This window comes from Dipodomys merriami, unplaced genomic scaffold, assembly GCF_024711535.1.
Source record: "Dipodomys merriami isolate MVZ:Mamm:240054 unplaced genomic scaffold, mDipMer1.0.p SCAF_19, whole genome shotgun sequence".
NCBI classification, from domain to species: domain Eukaryota; kingdom Metazoa; phylum Chordata; class Mammalia; order Rodentia; family Heteromyidae; genus Dipodomys; species Dipodomys merriami.
In genome coordinates, this window is record NW_027203270.1 from 25,784,052 (window position 1) to 25,798,111 (window position 14,060).

The 14,060-nt window shown below is 44.1% G+C and overlaps 1 protein-coding gene across 2 annotated transcripts in view; it reads left to right on the forward strand.

Moving 5' to 3' along the window:
- Positions 1-418: 418 nt before the first annotated feature.
- Positions 419-14,060, forward strand: part of Ezh1 (enhancer of zeste 1 polycomb repressive complex 2 subunit) — a 40,859-nt gene continuing 27,217 nt past the window's right edge. The window contains exons 1-4 of one of the 2 annotated variants that reach the window (XM_070027977.1): positions 419-452; positions 9,778-9,868; positions 10,973-11,100; positions 11,885-12,013. In XM_070027977.1, coding sequence (XP_069884078.1) covers positions 10,984-11,100; positions 11,885-12,013 — 246 coding nt within the window. In that variant the 5' untranslated portion in view covers positions 419-452; positions 9,778-9,868; positions 10,973-10,983. Of the gene's footprint in view, positions 453-9,777; positions 9,869-10,972; positions 11,101-11,863; positions 12,014-14,060 lie in introns of those variants that run through there. The other variant, XM_070027978.1, reaches the window with a different exon arrangement.

Genomic DNA, 14,060 nt, shown 5'->3' on the forward strand with positions numbered 1-14,060 from the left:
GATCTGAGGATTGAGGTTTAAAGCCCACTCAGACAGGAAAGCCTGTGGGCCTCTTATCCCCAATTAGCAACAAAAAAGGCCAAAAATGGAGCTATGGCTTAAATGCTGGAGCACTAGCCTTGAGCAAAAGAAGCTCAGGGACAGTGCCCTAGCCTTCAGTTCAAGTCCCAGGACTAGCACACACACATCAGTGACTCCAGTTCTGCACAGAACCTTCCTCTTCTCGACAGAGCCACCTAGGAAACCACTCGGCTTGGGCAGAACCACTGCAGGTCATCAGAGTCAGGGTTATTGGCGCCAAATTACAGAAGTGCGAAGAAGGAAGCCCAGGTGGCCCACTAGGTCAGTGCGCATGCGCTGAAGGGGGTGCGAGGCGGGGCCACGGAACTGGGGGGGCGGGGCCACTGCGCGCATGCGTCCTAACGGCCGGTCCCTGCGGCTCAGGATGGAGGGTGAGTGGGTAAACAAGCCCCGGCCGGGCGGTGGGGCTGGGCCTCCACACACCGCCGCCTGGGTCTGAGCGTGGGAGAGGCGAAGGGATCCAGGAATTGGGAGGAAGCTGAGGGAGACGTCGCAGGCCTGGCCCGGGGTGGTGGCGGTGGCGGGGAGTCTCTCTCGCTCTCTCGCTCTCTGAGGGCTGTGGAGGATAGGGGGCAGCGCGGCGAGGGAGCGCTCGGAGGCGGGGGACGGCGTCTGAGGCCCGGAGGGCTGCGCGCCCCGGAGGCGCAGCGGCGGGGGCGGGCCTGGGGACCCGGAACCCCGCGGGAGGGTGGGCCGGGCCGGTGGGCGTGAGCGCGGGTGGGCGGTGGCACTGGAGGAGGACTTGTAGGGACCTGGGACTGTGTAACCCTGAGGGCCAGAGGCCAGGGCTGGGCTTGTGATGGCTTTGGGGAGACGTTGAGGAAGCAGTGGCAGTTTTTAAAGAACAAAACAGCCGGAACTACAGCGGGGTGCACGAGGCTCTTGAGGCGCCTGGTGCTCGGCGAGTGCCTTCCCACCTGTTTGCACTCTGCCCGTCTGACTGGCCTGTTACCGGCCTCACTCCAGTTCTGGTCCTGAATAAGAAGACTCTTCTTCACCCTTCCTCTTCATCCTGGAGCCAGATCCAATCCCTACCCCCTACCTCCCCCCCCCCCCATTCTTCAGAACATCAAATGACACAAGTGAAAGTGCCTTAAAGCAAAAGGCCAGGCCTGCCAGGAAGTAATTGTGGTTAAAAAAAAAAAATGTAGCCTGGTGCTGGTGGCTCACGCCTGTAATCCTAGCTACTCAGGAGGCTGAGATCTGAGGATCCCGGTTCAAAGCCAGCCCGGGCAGGAAAGGCCTTGAGACTCTTATCTCCAATTAACCACTAGGAAACTGGAAGTGGTGCTGTGGCTCAAGCCATAGAGCGCTCACCTTGGGCTGAAGAGCCAAGGGACAGCGCCCAAGCCCAGAGTTCAAGCCTCACAACTGACCAAAAAAAATAATAAAAAGTGACTATTAGTTGGGTGTTAGTGGCTCACCGCCGGTAACATTAGCTACTTTTCAGGAGGCTGGGATCTGAGGATTGTGATTCTAAGCCAGCCCAGGCCAAAAATTAATCCTCAAAAAGCTGAAAATGGAAGTATAGCTCAAGTGGTAGTATGCCAGCTTTGGAGCTCAAAAGCCAACTGAGAGTAAGAAGTCTGGAGTTTTAAGCCCCAGTACTGACATTAACAACAACAAAAAAGTGACTCCGGGGAGATGAAGGGAATGGTTGAGGTGAACTTTTTTTTTTTTTTTGTCGGTCTTGAGGCTCGAACTCAGAGCCTTGGCACTGTCCCTAGTCTCTTTTGCTCAAGGCTAGTACTCTACCACTTTGAGTCCCAGCACCCCTTCCAGTTTTTGAGTGGTTAATTGGAGAAGAGTCTCACTGTGATTTTTCTGCCAGGTTGGCTTTGAACTCCAATCCTCAGCTCTCAGCCTCCTGAGTAGCTAGGATTGCAGGCGTGAGTCACCTGCACCAGGCACTGAGAGGGGACTTTTGATGAGGAAAGATACAGGGTTGTAAATGGTTGGCTAAAGAAAAAATGGGAAGAGCTTAGGTACATAAAATTGGGTGTGCAGGGAGATGGCATTCAAAGGGATTCTTTCTGTAGGTCTGTTACCACAATGCCTCTGAATAGAACAATTCCCCCATCCACTGATTTTAAGATAAAGGAAAGGTATTGAATGAATAACTTTTCAAACTTAAAAAGGTGCTATCAGAAGTTACTTTGAAAAGTTCCTTTTTCTAAACCTTGGAATCTCTAATAGTGGCACTGATTAAAAAAGACTTACATTAAGAGAGTGTATTAGGAGATACTTATACAAACATAAGGATCGCCTATAAAATGCAATGTATTAATAATCACCCGGGTTATGATTGGCATGTATATCACACTGTGAATCAACTCTCCAGAAGCACAGATACTGGTCTGTTTTATTCACTGATGAACCCCAAGCACCTAAATGCTGCTCAGTTTAGTGTCCATTTGTGGAATAGTGACAAGATTTATGGAAGTAGAAGTCAATAGATCTGGCTCCTAATTCTGCCATGCATAAGCAGTGTACTTCTAGGTCAGTTATAGAACTTGATACTGAAGCACAGCTTTAAATTTCTGAAGTGAAAATGAACTCTTCATTTTTTTATTTTTGCTGGTTCTGGGGCTTCTTTTGCTTCAGGCTAGCTCTGTCACTTGAGCCTTAGCACCGCTTCTTGCTTTCTTGGTAGTTTACTGGAGATAAGAGTCTCAGAGACGTTCTTGCCAGGACTGGTTTTAAACCTGAACTTATGAGCCTTTTTATCAAATGATTTGAGGGTTTGAAGCTGTATTAGTGTTTGCCTACCATGTAAACTGTGCCTGGCATCCGCTCAGCACCACACATTCTCTCTCTCTCTCTCTCTCTCTCTCTCTCTCTCTCTCTCTCTCTCTCTCACTCTCACTCTCACTCTCACTTTCACACATACTAAGTGAAAAATGATTCAGTGTATTCACTTTATCTACTTCAGTTTTGGAATTTGAAGCTTGGCTTTCTTAGTCCTTTAGGTAATACTTCTGCCTTTAATTTGTTTATTTTTTTTTTATTTTTTATTTTTTATTTTTTTTTTTATACAAGTTTTTTTTTTTTTTTTTTTTTTTTTTGTCGGTCGTGGGGCTTGAACTCTGGGCCTGGGCGCTGTCCCTCAGCTCTTCAGCTCAAGGCGAGCACTCTACCACTTGAGCCACAGCGCCACTTCCGGTTTTCTGGTGGTTTATTGGAGATAGGAGTCTCACGGTCTCTCCTGCCCGGGCTGGCTTTGAACCGCGATCCTCAGATCTCAGCCTCCTGAGTAGCTAGGATTACAGGCGTGAGCCACCAGCGCCCGGCTTTAATTTGTTTATTTTTGTGCTGGTCCTGGAGCGTTAATTCAGGGCCTGTTTTTTCTGCTCAAGGTTATTGCTCTACCATTTGAGCCTCAGCTCTACTTACAGCATTTTGGTGGTTAATTGGAGATAAGAGTCTCAAGAGGGCTGGGAAGGTGGCTCAGTAGAGTGCTTGCCTTGCACCCATGAGGCCCTGGGTTTGATTCCTTAGTACCACCTAAGCAGAAAAAGCTGGAAGTGGTACGTGGTTCAAATGGTAGAACACTAGCCTTGAGCTGAAGAGCTGGGGGACAGCAGCCAGGCCCAGAGTTCAGGCCCCAGGACCAACCAAAAAAAAAAAAGTCTCAAGGATTTTCCTGACCTGGCTAGCTTCAAATTCTCATCTTCAGATCTAAGTCCCCTGAGTAGCTAGGATTGTAGCCACAGCATCTGGCTTTTAATTTGCATCTTAATCAAGAAAAATATATCTTTTGTTGTTGTTGTTGGCCAGGGGGCCTGAACTCTGGGCCTGGCTGCTGTCCCTCAGCTCTTGAGCACAAGGCTAGTGCTCTACCACTTGAACTAGCCACAGCACCACTTCCGGCTTTTTCTGCTTATGTGGTGCTGAGGAATCGAACCCAGGGCCTCATGCATGCAAGGCAAGCACTCTGCCAATGGCCACCTTCCCAGCCCAAATATATTATTTCCATTATGTCTTTGTGGTCTAAGATTAAGGTTTAAAAGTTTACACTTTGGCTGTGTGCCTGTGGCTCACGCCTGTAATCCTAGCTACTCAGGAGGCTGAGATCTGAAGATCTCGGTTCAAAGCCAGCCTGGGCAGGAAAGTCCATGAGACTCTTATCTCCAATAAACCACTCAGAAAGCTGGAAGTGTCACAGTGGCTCAAGTGGTAGAGTACTAGTCTTGAGCTGAAGAGCTGAGGGACAGCATTCAGGCTGAGTTCAAGCCCCATGACCAACAACAACAAAAAAGTTTACATTTTGCCCAAGGTTTGCTTTGTTCATTAGCAAACTTTTTTCAGGAAAAGTTTGGTTGGCCAAAAAAAAGCCAGGTGTTCCTGAACCACTATAATACTAGTACTCAGGGGGGTGAATTGCTAGAAACAATCTCAGACGAGAAAATCCATAAAACTCATCTCCAAATATCCACCAAAAAAATCTGCAAGTGGAAGTGTTGTTCAAGTGTTAGAACACCAGCCTTGAGCAAAGAAAAGCTAAGGTACCAGTAATAAGAAAAACCCACCATGATTTGAACAATAGATTGAGATTGAGGAAAGGGATTAAAAAATGAACTGGTTGTAGAGCATTTGTCTAGCATGCGCAAAGCCTTGGGCTTGATCCCACCACCACCACCACCAACCAACAACAAAATATTTTCTTAGGGAATGCTTCAGTCCTGGAAAATCCCAGCTTATTTTGGTTGTTTTCTTTTGTTCATATGTTTTGGTTTCCTTCATACCTTTTTAATCTATTAGGTCATCATTCAGTACTTTAAATCCTATATTCATGAGTTATGTAATGGTTAGAATTTACTAGTTTTGATATGATATATTCTGTGACTCATTTACTTTTTTTTTTTTTTTTTTGCCAGTCTTGGGACTTGAACTCAGAACCTCGGCACTGTCTCAAGCGTCTCTTTGTTCAAGGCTAGCACTCTACCACTTGAGCTTCAGTGCCATGTCTGGTTTTTTCTGTTTATGTGGTACTGAGGAATTGAACCCAGGGCGGCATGCATGCTACGTTCCCAGCCCCTGACTCATTTACTTTCATAATTGGATTTAAAATATACCTAACTGAAAACTCATCTTTTTTAAAATTGAGTAACAATAATCATTAAATACCAAGATTTATATGTCTGTTAGATTGCATCTCTGCTAAATCAGCATTGTATATTCTGAGAGCCAATATTTCTCTCTGGGAAAATACTAGTCTCTAAAAACATTAATACTAGGGACTTTTATCACCATTCCCTCCAATGCAAATGATCTAATTTTCCTGATGAACCAAGACTAAAAAATATTAATGTTATAACTTGACTTTAGTTAAAATTCAGTTTATGTTACTAGTGGTTTTTTTTGTACATGTAATGCCCAGAAGCTAAAACTAATGCAAATAGAGAAGTGGGAAGGTATCCTTATATGTTTAATAACCTTAATTGAAGGTTCTATCCAGCTGTGTTACCACAGTTGACTCAATTTTATGTATTACTGGCTCTCTTTTCAGTAGGTTCATTCTTACCATTCACATTCTTCCTTTACTATGAATTGAAAAGGGAAGAACAAGATGAAAACAATTTAAATCTATATTGCCATCAACCTCCCAAATCTTTTTTACCCTGCTTATTAATAGATTAGTATTAAGGAAAAAATAATGAAGTTGTTGAACTTACTCCTAAGAAACAAGCTTTTTCTGTGAAGCCATGCCTATGTAAGAGTTATAGTTGTTTTTGTCGGTTGTGAAGCTTGAACTCTGGGCCTATGTGCTCTCCCTGAGCTATTCAGTCAAGGCAAGTGCTCTACCATTTGAGCCACAGCGCCACTTCCTGTTTTCTAGTGGTTAATTGGAGATAAGAGTCTCATGGACTTACCTGCCAGGGTTGACTTTTCTCGCAGCCTCCAGAGTAGTTAGGATTGCAGGCATGAGCCACTGGCTCCTGGCTTTTTGTTTTCTGAGATGGGAAAGGAGTCTTACTGTGGTAGCCCAGATGGCACCAAATTAACAATCTTCTTCCTCAACCTTCTGAGTGGTTGGATTTGCCTACATCTGACTTGCCTACAGATTTTTTAATAGTAAATATCTCTAGAAAACACTAGATAGATCTGAGGATCATGGTTTAAAGCTAGCCCAGTCAGGAAAAGTTTGTGAGACACTTATCTCCAGTTAACCACTGGAAAACTGGAAGTGGCCCTGTGGCTAGAAGTATAGTAGAACGCCAGCCTTGAGTGAAAAAGGTCAGGGACAGAAAGGAGGGAGAAGAAAGAAAGAGAGAGAGAGAGAGAGAGAGAGAGAGAGAGAGAGAGAGAGAGAGAGAGAGAGAGAGAGAGAGAGGGAGGGAGGGAGGGAGGGAAAGAAAGAGAGGGGGGAAGGAAGGAAGGATTAAATTGGCCTATCATACTTATTTGTTTCTCATCAGTTTTATTCAGTAGATTAAAATTTAAATATAATTTAACAATTTATTACATATTTCAGTGAGTTTTTTTTTTTCTTTTTTTCAGTCATGGGGCTTGAACTCTGGGCCTGGGCTCTGTCCCTCAGCTTTTCAGCTCAAGGCTAGCACTCTAGCATTTGAGCCATAGCTCCACTTCCAGTTTTCTGAGTGGTTTATTGGAGATCAGAGTCTCCCGGACTTTCCTGTCCAGACTGGCTTTGAACTGTGATCCTCAGATCTCAGCCTCCCGAGTAGCTAAGATTACAGGTGTGAGCCATTGGTGCCCAGCTAAGGCTAGTGCTTTACTACTTGAGCCACAGTACCACTTCTGGTTTTCTGTGTGGCTTATTGGAGATCAGAGTCTCACAGAATTTCCTGCCCAAGCTAGCTTTGAACCGCAATCCTTAGATCTCAGCCTCCTGAGTAGCTAGGATGATAGGTATGAGCCACTTACATCCGGCTTCCGTGTGTTTTTGTGAGAATATAGACTTGTACCTATCTCCATAACTAAAGCAAAGAGCATTTTTTCATTGCAAGAAAGTTCCCTTACATTCCATTTAATTCCTTACCCTCTCCAGCATCTGGTGACCACTGATCTGTTCTGTCACTAGTTTTTCCCTTTCCAGAAACATTCAAGTAGAATAGCCTGTAAATGAAATCATAATTATACCATATGTAGTTTTTTGTGTTTATTTTCTTTCACTAAGCATAATTCTTTTGAGATATTTCCATCCTTTCTGTGTATATACACACAGAAATCAGGGCTTGGGCACTGTTCCTTAACCTCTCTGTGCTCAAGGCACTCTACCACTTGAGCCACAGTGCCACATAGGCCTTTTCTGTTTATGTGGTACTGAGGAATCAAACCCAGGGCTTCATGCATGCTAGGCAAGCACTCTACCACTAAGCCACATTCCCAGCCCAGTAAGCATATGCTTAACTTAAAAAAACAAACAAACTGGCAAACTGGTTTTCCAATATGATGTACTATTTTGCATTCCCACCATTCATTTATGAAAATTCCAGTTGTTCTATATCCCAACCTAATGACTAGTGAACTTCTTTACCCTTCCTATATCTTTTTTGTTCAAATTTTTGCCCATCGTATTGAGCTGTTTACTGTATTACTGTGTTATATAGAATTATGAACAAAACACTCATGGTTCAAAGCCAGCTCAGGTAGGAAAGCCCACGAGACTCTTATTGCAAATAAATTACCAGAAAAACTAAAGTGGCGCTGTGGCTTAAGTGGTAGAGCGCTTACCCTGAGCTAAAAAGCTCAGGGACAGTGCTCAGGCCTAGAGTTCAAGCCCCACGACGACCACCACCACCAACAACAAAAGAAGCAAAATAAAAGGCTATTAAGGGCTGGGAAGGTGGCTCAGTGGTAGAGCGCTTGCCTTGCATGCATGAGGCCCTGGGTTCAATTCCTGAGCACCACATAAGCAGAAAAAAAAAGCCTGAAGTGGCGCTGTGGTTCAAGTGGTAGAGTGCTAGCCTTGAGCTGAAGAGCTGAGGGACAGCACCCAGGCCCAGAGTTCAGGCCCACGACCTAACATTCCCCCCCCCCAAAAAAAAAGGCTATTAAGTACCTAAAGAGAATAGATATGCTGTTCTTATGTAAGTAACTGGAGGAAAATATAATAGGTATATGAAATAGTTTTATTTGCCACCTACTTCACTGAACCTGGATGACTCATTGTTCTCTAAGCTTGCTCTAGTGAATGCTAAGTTTTTTGTTTGCTTTTTTTTTTTTTAACTTTGATATGATTGATAGTTGTTGGTTAGGATTCAGTTGCTCTGATGTCTTACAGTTGTACTTCAGGTATTTATTTTCATCATGTCTATCTACCCCTTATGGTATGTTTCATCTTCTTCATATACTCTGTGGAGGCTGATCAACTGCCAAATAAACTTTTAGAGACGCTGAAGACTCATTAAAAAGCCAAATGAAATAAATATTTGCTCATGGATACACAAGATTCAGATGTCACTTTCAATTGTAAAAGGAGGAAGTCTGGCTTATTTACATTGTAGCTGGTTATACCAGCTGTTGGTGGCTCACACTTGAAATCCTAGCTACTCAGAAGGCTGAGATCTGAGGATCAGGTTTTGAACCAAGCCCAGACAATAGAGTTCATGAGGCTCTTATCTAATTAACTACCAGAAGTGGAGCTGTGGCTCAAATGATAGAGCACTAGGTTTGAGCAAAAAAGCTCGAGGATAGCACCCAGGCCCTGAGTTCAAGCCCCAGGACTGGTTAAAAAAAAATAAAAACAAACAAAACCTAAGGGATAGCACCTAGGTTTGGAGAGAAAGAAAGCTTCTATAATTAGGAGGAAAGAAATTCAAATCTGCTCTTTTCTTTCTTTCTTTCTTTCTTTTTTTTTTTTTTTTGTTGATCTGTGGGGCCTGAACTCTGGGCCTGGGCACTGTCCCTCAGCTCTTGAGCTCAAGGCTAGCACTCTACCACTTGAGCCACAGTGCCACTGCTGGCTTTTTCTGTCTATGTGATACTGAGGAATTGAAACCAGGGTCTCATGCATGTGAGGCAAGCACTCTAACCACTGAACCACCCTCGCAACCCCTGCTCGTTTTGTTCTAATTCATTGTCTGTACTTGCTAGGCAGGTGCTTTACCACTTGAACCGAACCCTCAGCCTTTTATGCTTCAGTTTTTTTTTTTCAGATAAGTCACAGGAGTAGGGAACATTTTAAATGTTCACATGTATTTAATGTTCGTTGAGCCTGCGGCTAAACCTAGAAATTGGTTCAAAAATCATTTACTAACTGACTGTGAGAATGCGTATATACATGTAACTAGAAGGATAGAACTTTATCAAGTAAAAGCTTCTTTTCAAATGGCATCAAGTATTTTTGAGTCCTAACTTACATGTAAAAATAGAGAAAAAGCCGGGCACCGGTGGCTCATGCCTGTAATCGCTACTCAGGAGGCTGAGATCTGAGGATCACGGTTCAAAGCCAGCCCATGCCAGAAATTCATGAGACTTATCTCCAATAAACCACTAGAAAACCGGAAGTGGTGCTGTGGCTCAAGTGGTAGAGCGCTCACCTTGAGCTGAAGAGCTGAGGGATAACGCCTAAGCCCAGAGTTCAAGCCCCATAACTGACAAAAAACAAAAACAAAAAAAATAGAGAAAGGATCTTAATGTCTTCTTAATTCTGGGAGAGCACTTGCTTAAGGTATCCAGGTCAAAATACTGCACCAATTTAATGAAACCACTGTTTTCTCTTTTGCAAAGCTGGACACTTGTTTTAGCTGTGTATTTTGCCATTCCTTGAAAGAACAGAGGCACATTATAAAATTCAACACTTCTGCTTGCATTCTATGAGGTGAGTAAATACATTGCAATAAATTCTGTAAGTTTTTGAACCCTAAAAGTAGTAAGCCCCCACATTCCAAGATAAGCAAATAGCTTTCATATTCCAAGATACCAAGTTCCTATTGTTTGTGAGAGGTGTGTGTGTGTATGTGTGTGTGTGTGTGTGTGTGTGTGTGGTGCTGGAGATTGAACCCAGGGCCTTGTTTATGAGCTGCACCCCAGCCTTCAGCTTTTTTTCTTTTGCTGGTCCTGGGGCTTGAATTCAGAACCTAGGCACTGTACCTGAGCTGCTTTGTCCTCAAGGCTAGCTCTCTACCACTTGAGACACAGTGCCATTTCTGGATTTTTTTTTTTTTTTTTTGGCTAGTCCTGGGGCTTGAACTCAGGGCCTAGGCACTGGTCCCTGAACTTCTTTTGCTCAAGGGTAGCATTCTACTACTTGAGTTACAATGCCACTTCTATGTTTATGTGGTGCTAAGGAATCAAACCCAGGGCTTAATGCATGCTAGGCAAGCACTTTTTTTTTTTTTTGTCATGGGGGCTTGAACCCTGGGCCTGGGCGCTGTCCCTCAGCTCTTCACCTCAAGGCTAGTGCTCTACCACTTGAGCCACAGCGCCACTTCCAGCTTTTTGCTTATGTGGTGCTGAGGAATTGAACCCAGGGCCTCGAGCATGCAAGGCAAGTGCTCTACCACTGAGCCACCTTCCCAGCCCCAAGACGTGTTTTTATGAATAAATTTAATAAGAATGAAAGGATTTCTGGGTGCTGGTGGCTCATGTCTATAATCCTACCTACTCAGGAGGCTAAAATCAGAGAATTGGAATTGAAAGCCAGGCTGGACAAGAAAGTTCGTGAGACTCTTACCTCCAATTAACAACCAAAAAGCCAGAAATGGAGCTATAGCTCAAGTGGTAGCGTGCTAGCCTTGAGCAAAAGAAGCTCAGGGACACTACCTGGGCCCTAAGCTCAAGTCCCAGGACTGGCGTGTGTGCACCGGTGCACATGCACACACACACACACAAAAGAATGAAGGTATAATTGCCATATTTGTTTGAATTTGAGGAATACTTACATTCCAGGTAATGAAATACTATGTCTCATCTCTGTTCTTAGAGTACAACAAAATGGATATACCAAATCCCCCAACTTCGAAATGCATCACTTATTGGAAGAGAAAAGTGAAATCTGAATATATGAGACTCCGACAGCTCAAACGGCTTCAGGCTAATATGGGTGCAAAGGTAAAAATAGTTTCCAAGCTGGGTGCTGGTGGCTCATGCTCAAGATTGGGGTTTTAAGCCACCTGGGGCAGGAAAGTCTTTTTTTTTTTGGTCAGTTGTGGGGCTTGAACTCTGGGCTTTGGCGCTATCCCTGTGCTCTTCAGCTCAAAACCAGCGCTCTACCACTTGAGCTACAGCACCACTTCCGGTTTTCTAGTGGTTTATTGGAGATAAGAGTCTCATGGACTTTCCTGATTGGGCTGGCTTTGAACTGTGATCCTAAGATCTCAGCCTCCTGAGTAGCTAGGATTATAGGCGTGAGCCAGCGGCACCCAGCTTTCCTGAGACTTTTTTTTTTTTTTTTGGGTCCAGTCATGGGGCCTGACTCTGGGCTTGGGTGCTGTCCCTCAGCTCTTCAGCTCAAGGCTAGCACTCTACCACTTGAGCCACAGCACCACTTCCGGCTTTTGTCTTTTTGCTTATGTGGTGCTGAGGAATCGAACCCAGGGCCTCATGCATACAAGGCAAGCGCTCTACCACTGAGCCACCTTCCCAGTCCCTTCCTGAGACTCTTATCTCCAATTAAACACCAAAGCTGGAAGTGGAACTGTGTTTCAAGTGGGAGAGCACTAGTCTTGAGCACAAAAGCTTAGAGATAGTGTCCAAGCTCTGAGTTCAAGTACCAGGACCAGCACACACAAAAAGTTCCCAACTGAACTGTTATTTCTGGACATTTATCCATATGGGGGTTGGATTTTTTTAACTCATCTTTAAGTCCTAGCAGTCTTTTCCTTGGCTTTCCTAGGCTCTGTATGTGGCAAATTTTGCAAAGGTCCAAGAAAAAACTCAGATTCTTAATGAAGAATGGAAGAAACTCCGTGTTCAGCCTGTTCAGTCTATGAAGCCTGTGAGTGGGCATCCTTTTCTCAAAAAGGTACTTCAGGTTGTCTAAGTTAGCCTTCCTCTGTTTCTTGAACCTGATGTGATTTTTCTTTTGGGTGTGTGTGCATGTGTGTATGTGTGTGTGTGTCCTGTGGTTATGATCTATTAAAATAAAAATAAATGCTGAGCATTGGTGTCTCTTGCCTATAATTCTAGCTATTCAGGAGGCTAAGATCTGAGGATCATAGTTTGAAGCCAGCTCAGGCAGAAAAATCTGTCAGACTCAACTCCAGTTAACCCTCAGAAAGCCAGAAGTAAAGGTTTGGCTCAAGTGCTAGAGTGCCAGCTTTAAGCAGAAAAAAGCAAGTGAGAGCGTTAGGCCCTGAGTTTATGCCCCAGTACAGGTCTGTATGTATACACATACACAAAGTATAATGGATACAGTTATTATAGTAAACTTTAATGATTAGGGTAATTTATAGATTATAAAATTACCTTTTGCTAGGTGACAGTGCCTTATTCCTATAAAATCCTTGATCTGAGCTCAGAGACAGCTCCCACACTGTGAGTTCAAGCCACAGGACTAGCACCATCACCAACAAAAAATAATCTTTTCAAAGCTAGGCACAAGCTGGGCGCTGGTGGCTCACGCCTGTAATCCTAGCTACTCAGGAGGCTGAGATCTGAGGATCGCAGTTCAAAGCCAGCCCGGGCAGGAGAGACCGTGAGACTCCTATCTCAAATAAACCACCAGAAAGCCGGAAGTGGCGCTGTAGCTCAAGTGGTAGAGCGCTTGCCTTGAGCTGAAGAGCTGAAGGACAGCGCCCAGGCCCAGAGTTCAAGCCCCACGACTGAAGGAAAAAAAAAAAAAAAAGCTAGGCACAGTGGCACATACCTACAATTCCAGCTGAGGCAAGGGGCTCATCTGTTCTAGGCCAGCCTGTGCTAAATGTTAGATCTTGTCTCAGAAACAAGACAAAAGAATAAGGTTTTTTCTGTGTGTGAGTTTTTGTTTTACCTATTTCTACTCAAGTATAATCATGACTTTCATAGAAGAATAAGACATTTACTGTTTATTTTCCAAGCTCCAAAGTACCTTGTTTTGTGCCTGGTTTGGTATCTAAAGTCCTTTGAGCTGGGGCACTGGTGGTTCATGCCTCTAATCTTAGCTACTCAGGTGGCTAAGATCTGAAGATTGAGGTTTGGAACCAGCCTAGGCAAGGAACTCCTAGACACTCCTATCTCCGGTTAACCATCAAAAAGTAGTAAGTGTTATTGCTTCTCGGCCTTTTGGCTAAGATCAAGTATAAAAAGTAATAAGTGGAGGTGTGGCTCAAGTAATACAAGCACCAACCATGATTGAAAAAGCTGAATTAGAGTTAGAGGCCCTGAGTTCAAGCCCAGTAACTGGCAAAAAGAAAAAGCACTTTGATGTTCAGATTGTATTGCCCTGGTGGTTGTGAGAGAGACTATTTTTTTTTTGGGGGGGGGGGACAGCTCTTCAGCTCAAGGCTAATGCTCTACCACTTGAGCCACAGTGCCACTTCCGGCTTTTTTTTTTTGGCTTATGTGGTGCTGAGGAATCGAACCCAGGGCCTAATGCATGCAAGGGAAGCGCTCTACCACTGAGCCACCTTCCCAGCCAAAGAGAGAGAGACTATTTGTATTGTAAATTAATTTATCTATTGAATTGTAAATTTTAAAATAGAATTCCAGTTTATTAGGAAATAAATTTAAAATTTTAATTAAAAAAAAAGCAGTGTAATGAGAGCATTTTCCTTTCTCACAACAAGCTAAAACCATGAAATCATGTCTTTTGGTTTTTGTCAATTGTGGGGCTTGAACTCTGAGCCTAGGTGCTATCCTTCAGCTCTTCAACTTAAGGCTAGCACTCTACCAGTTGAGCCACAACTCCACTTCCAGCTTTTTCTGCTTAGGTGGTGCTGAAGAATGGAACCCAGGGCCTCATGCATGCGAGGCAAGCACTCTACCACTGAGCCACCTTCCCAGCCCTAACCATGGTTTCTTTACCACTTTACTTGCCTACATGTGGTCCCCATCACCTACTGATATATGTAGCTCAGTTGAAGTCTACTGTC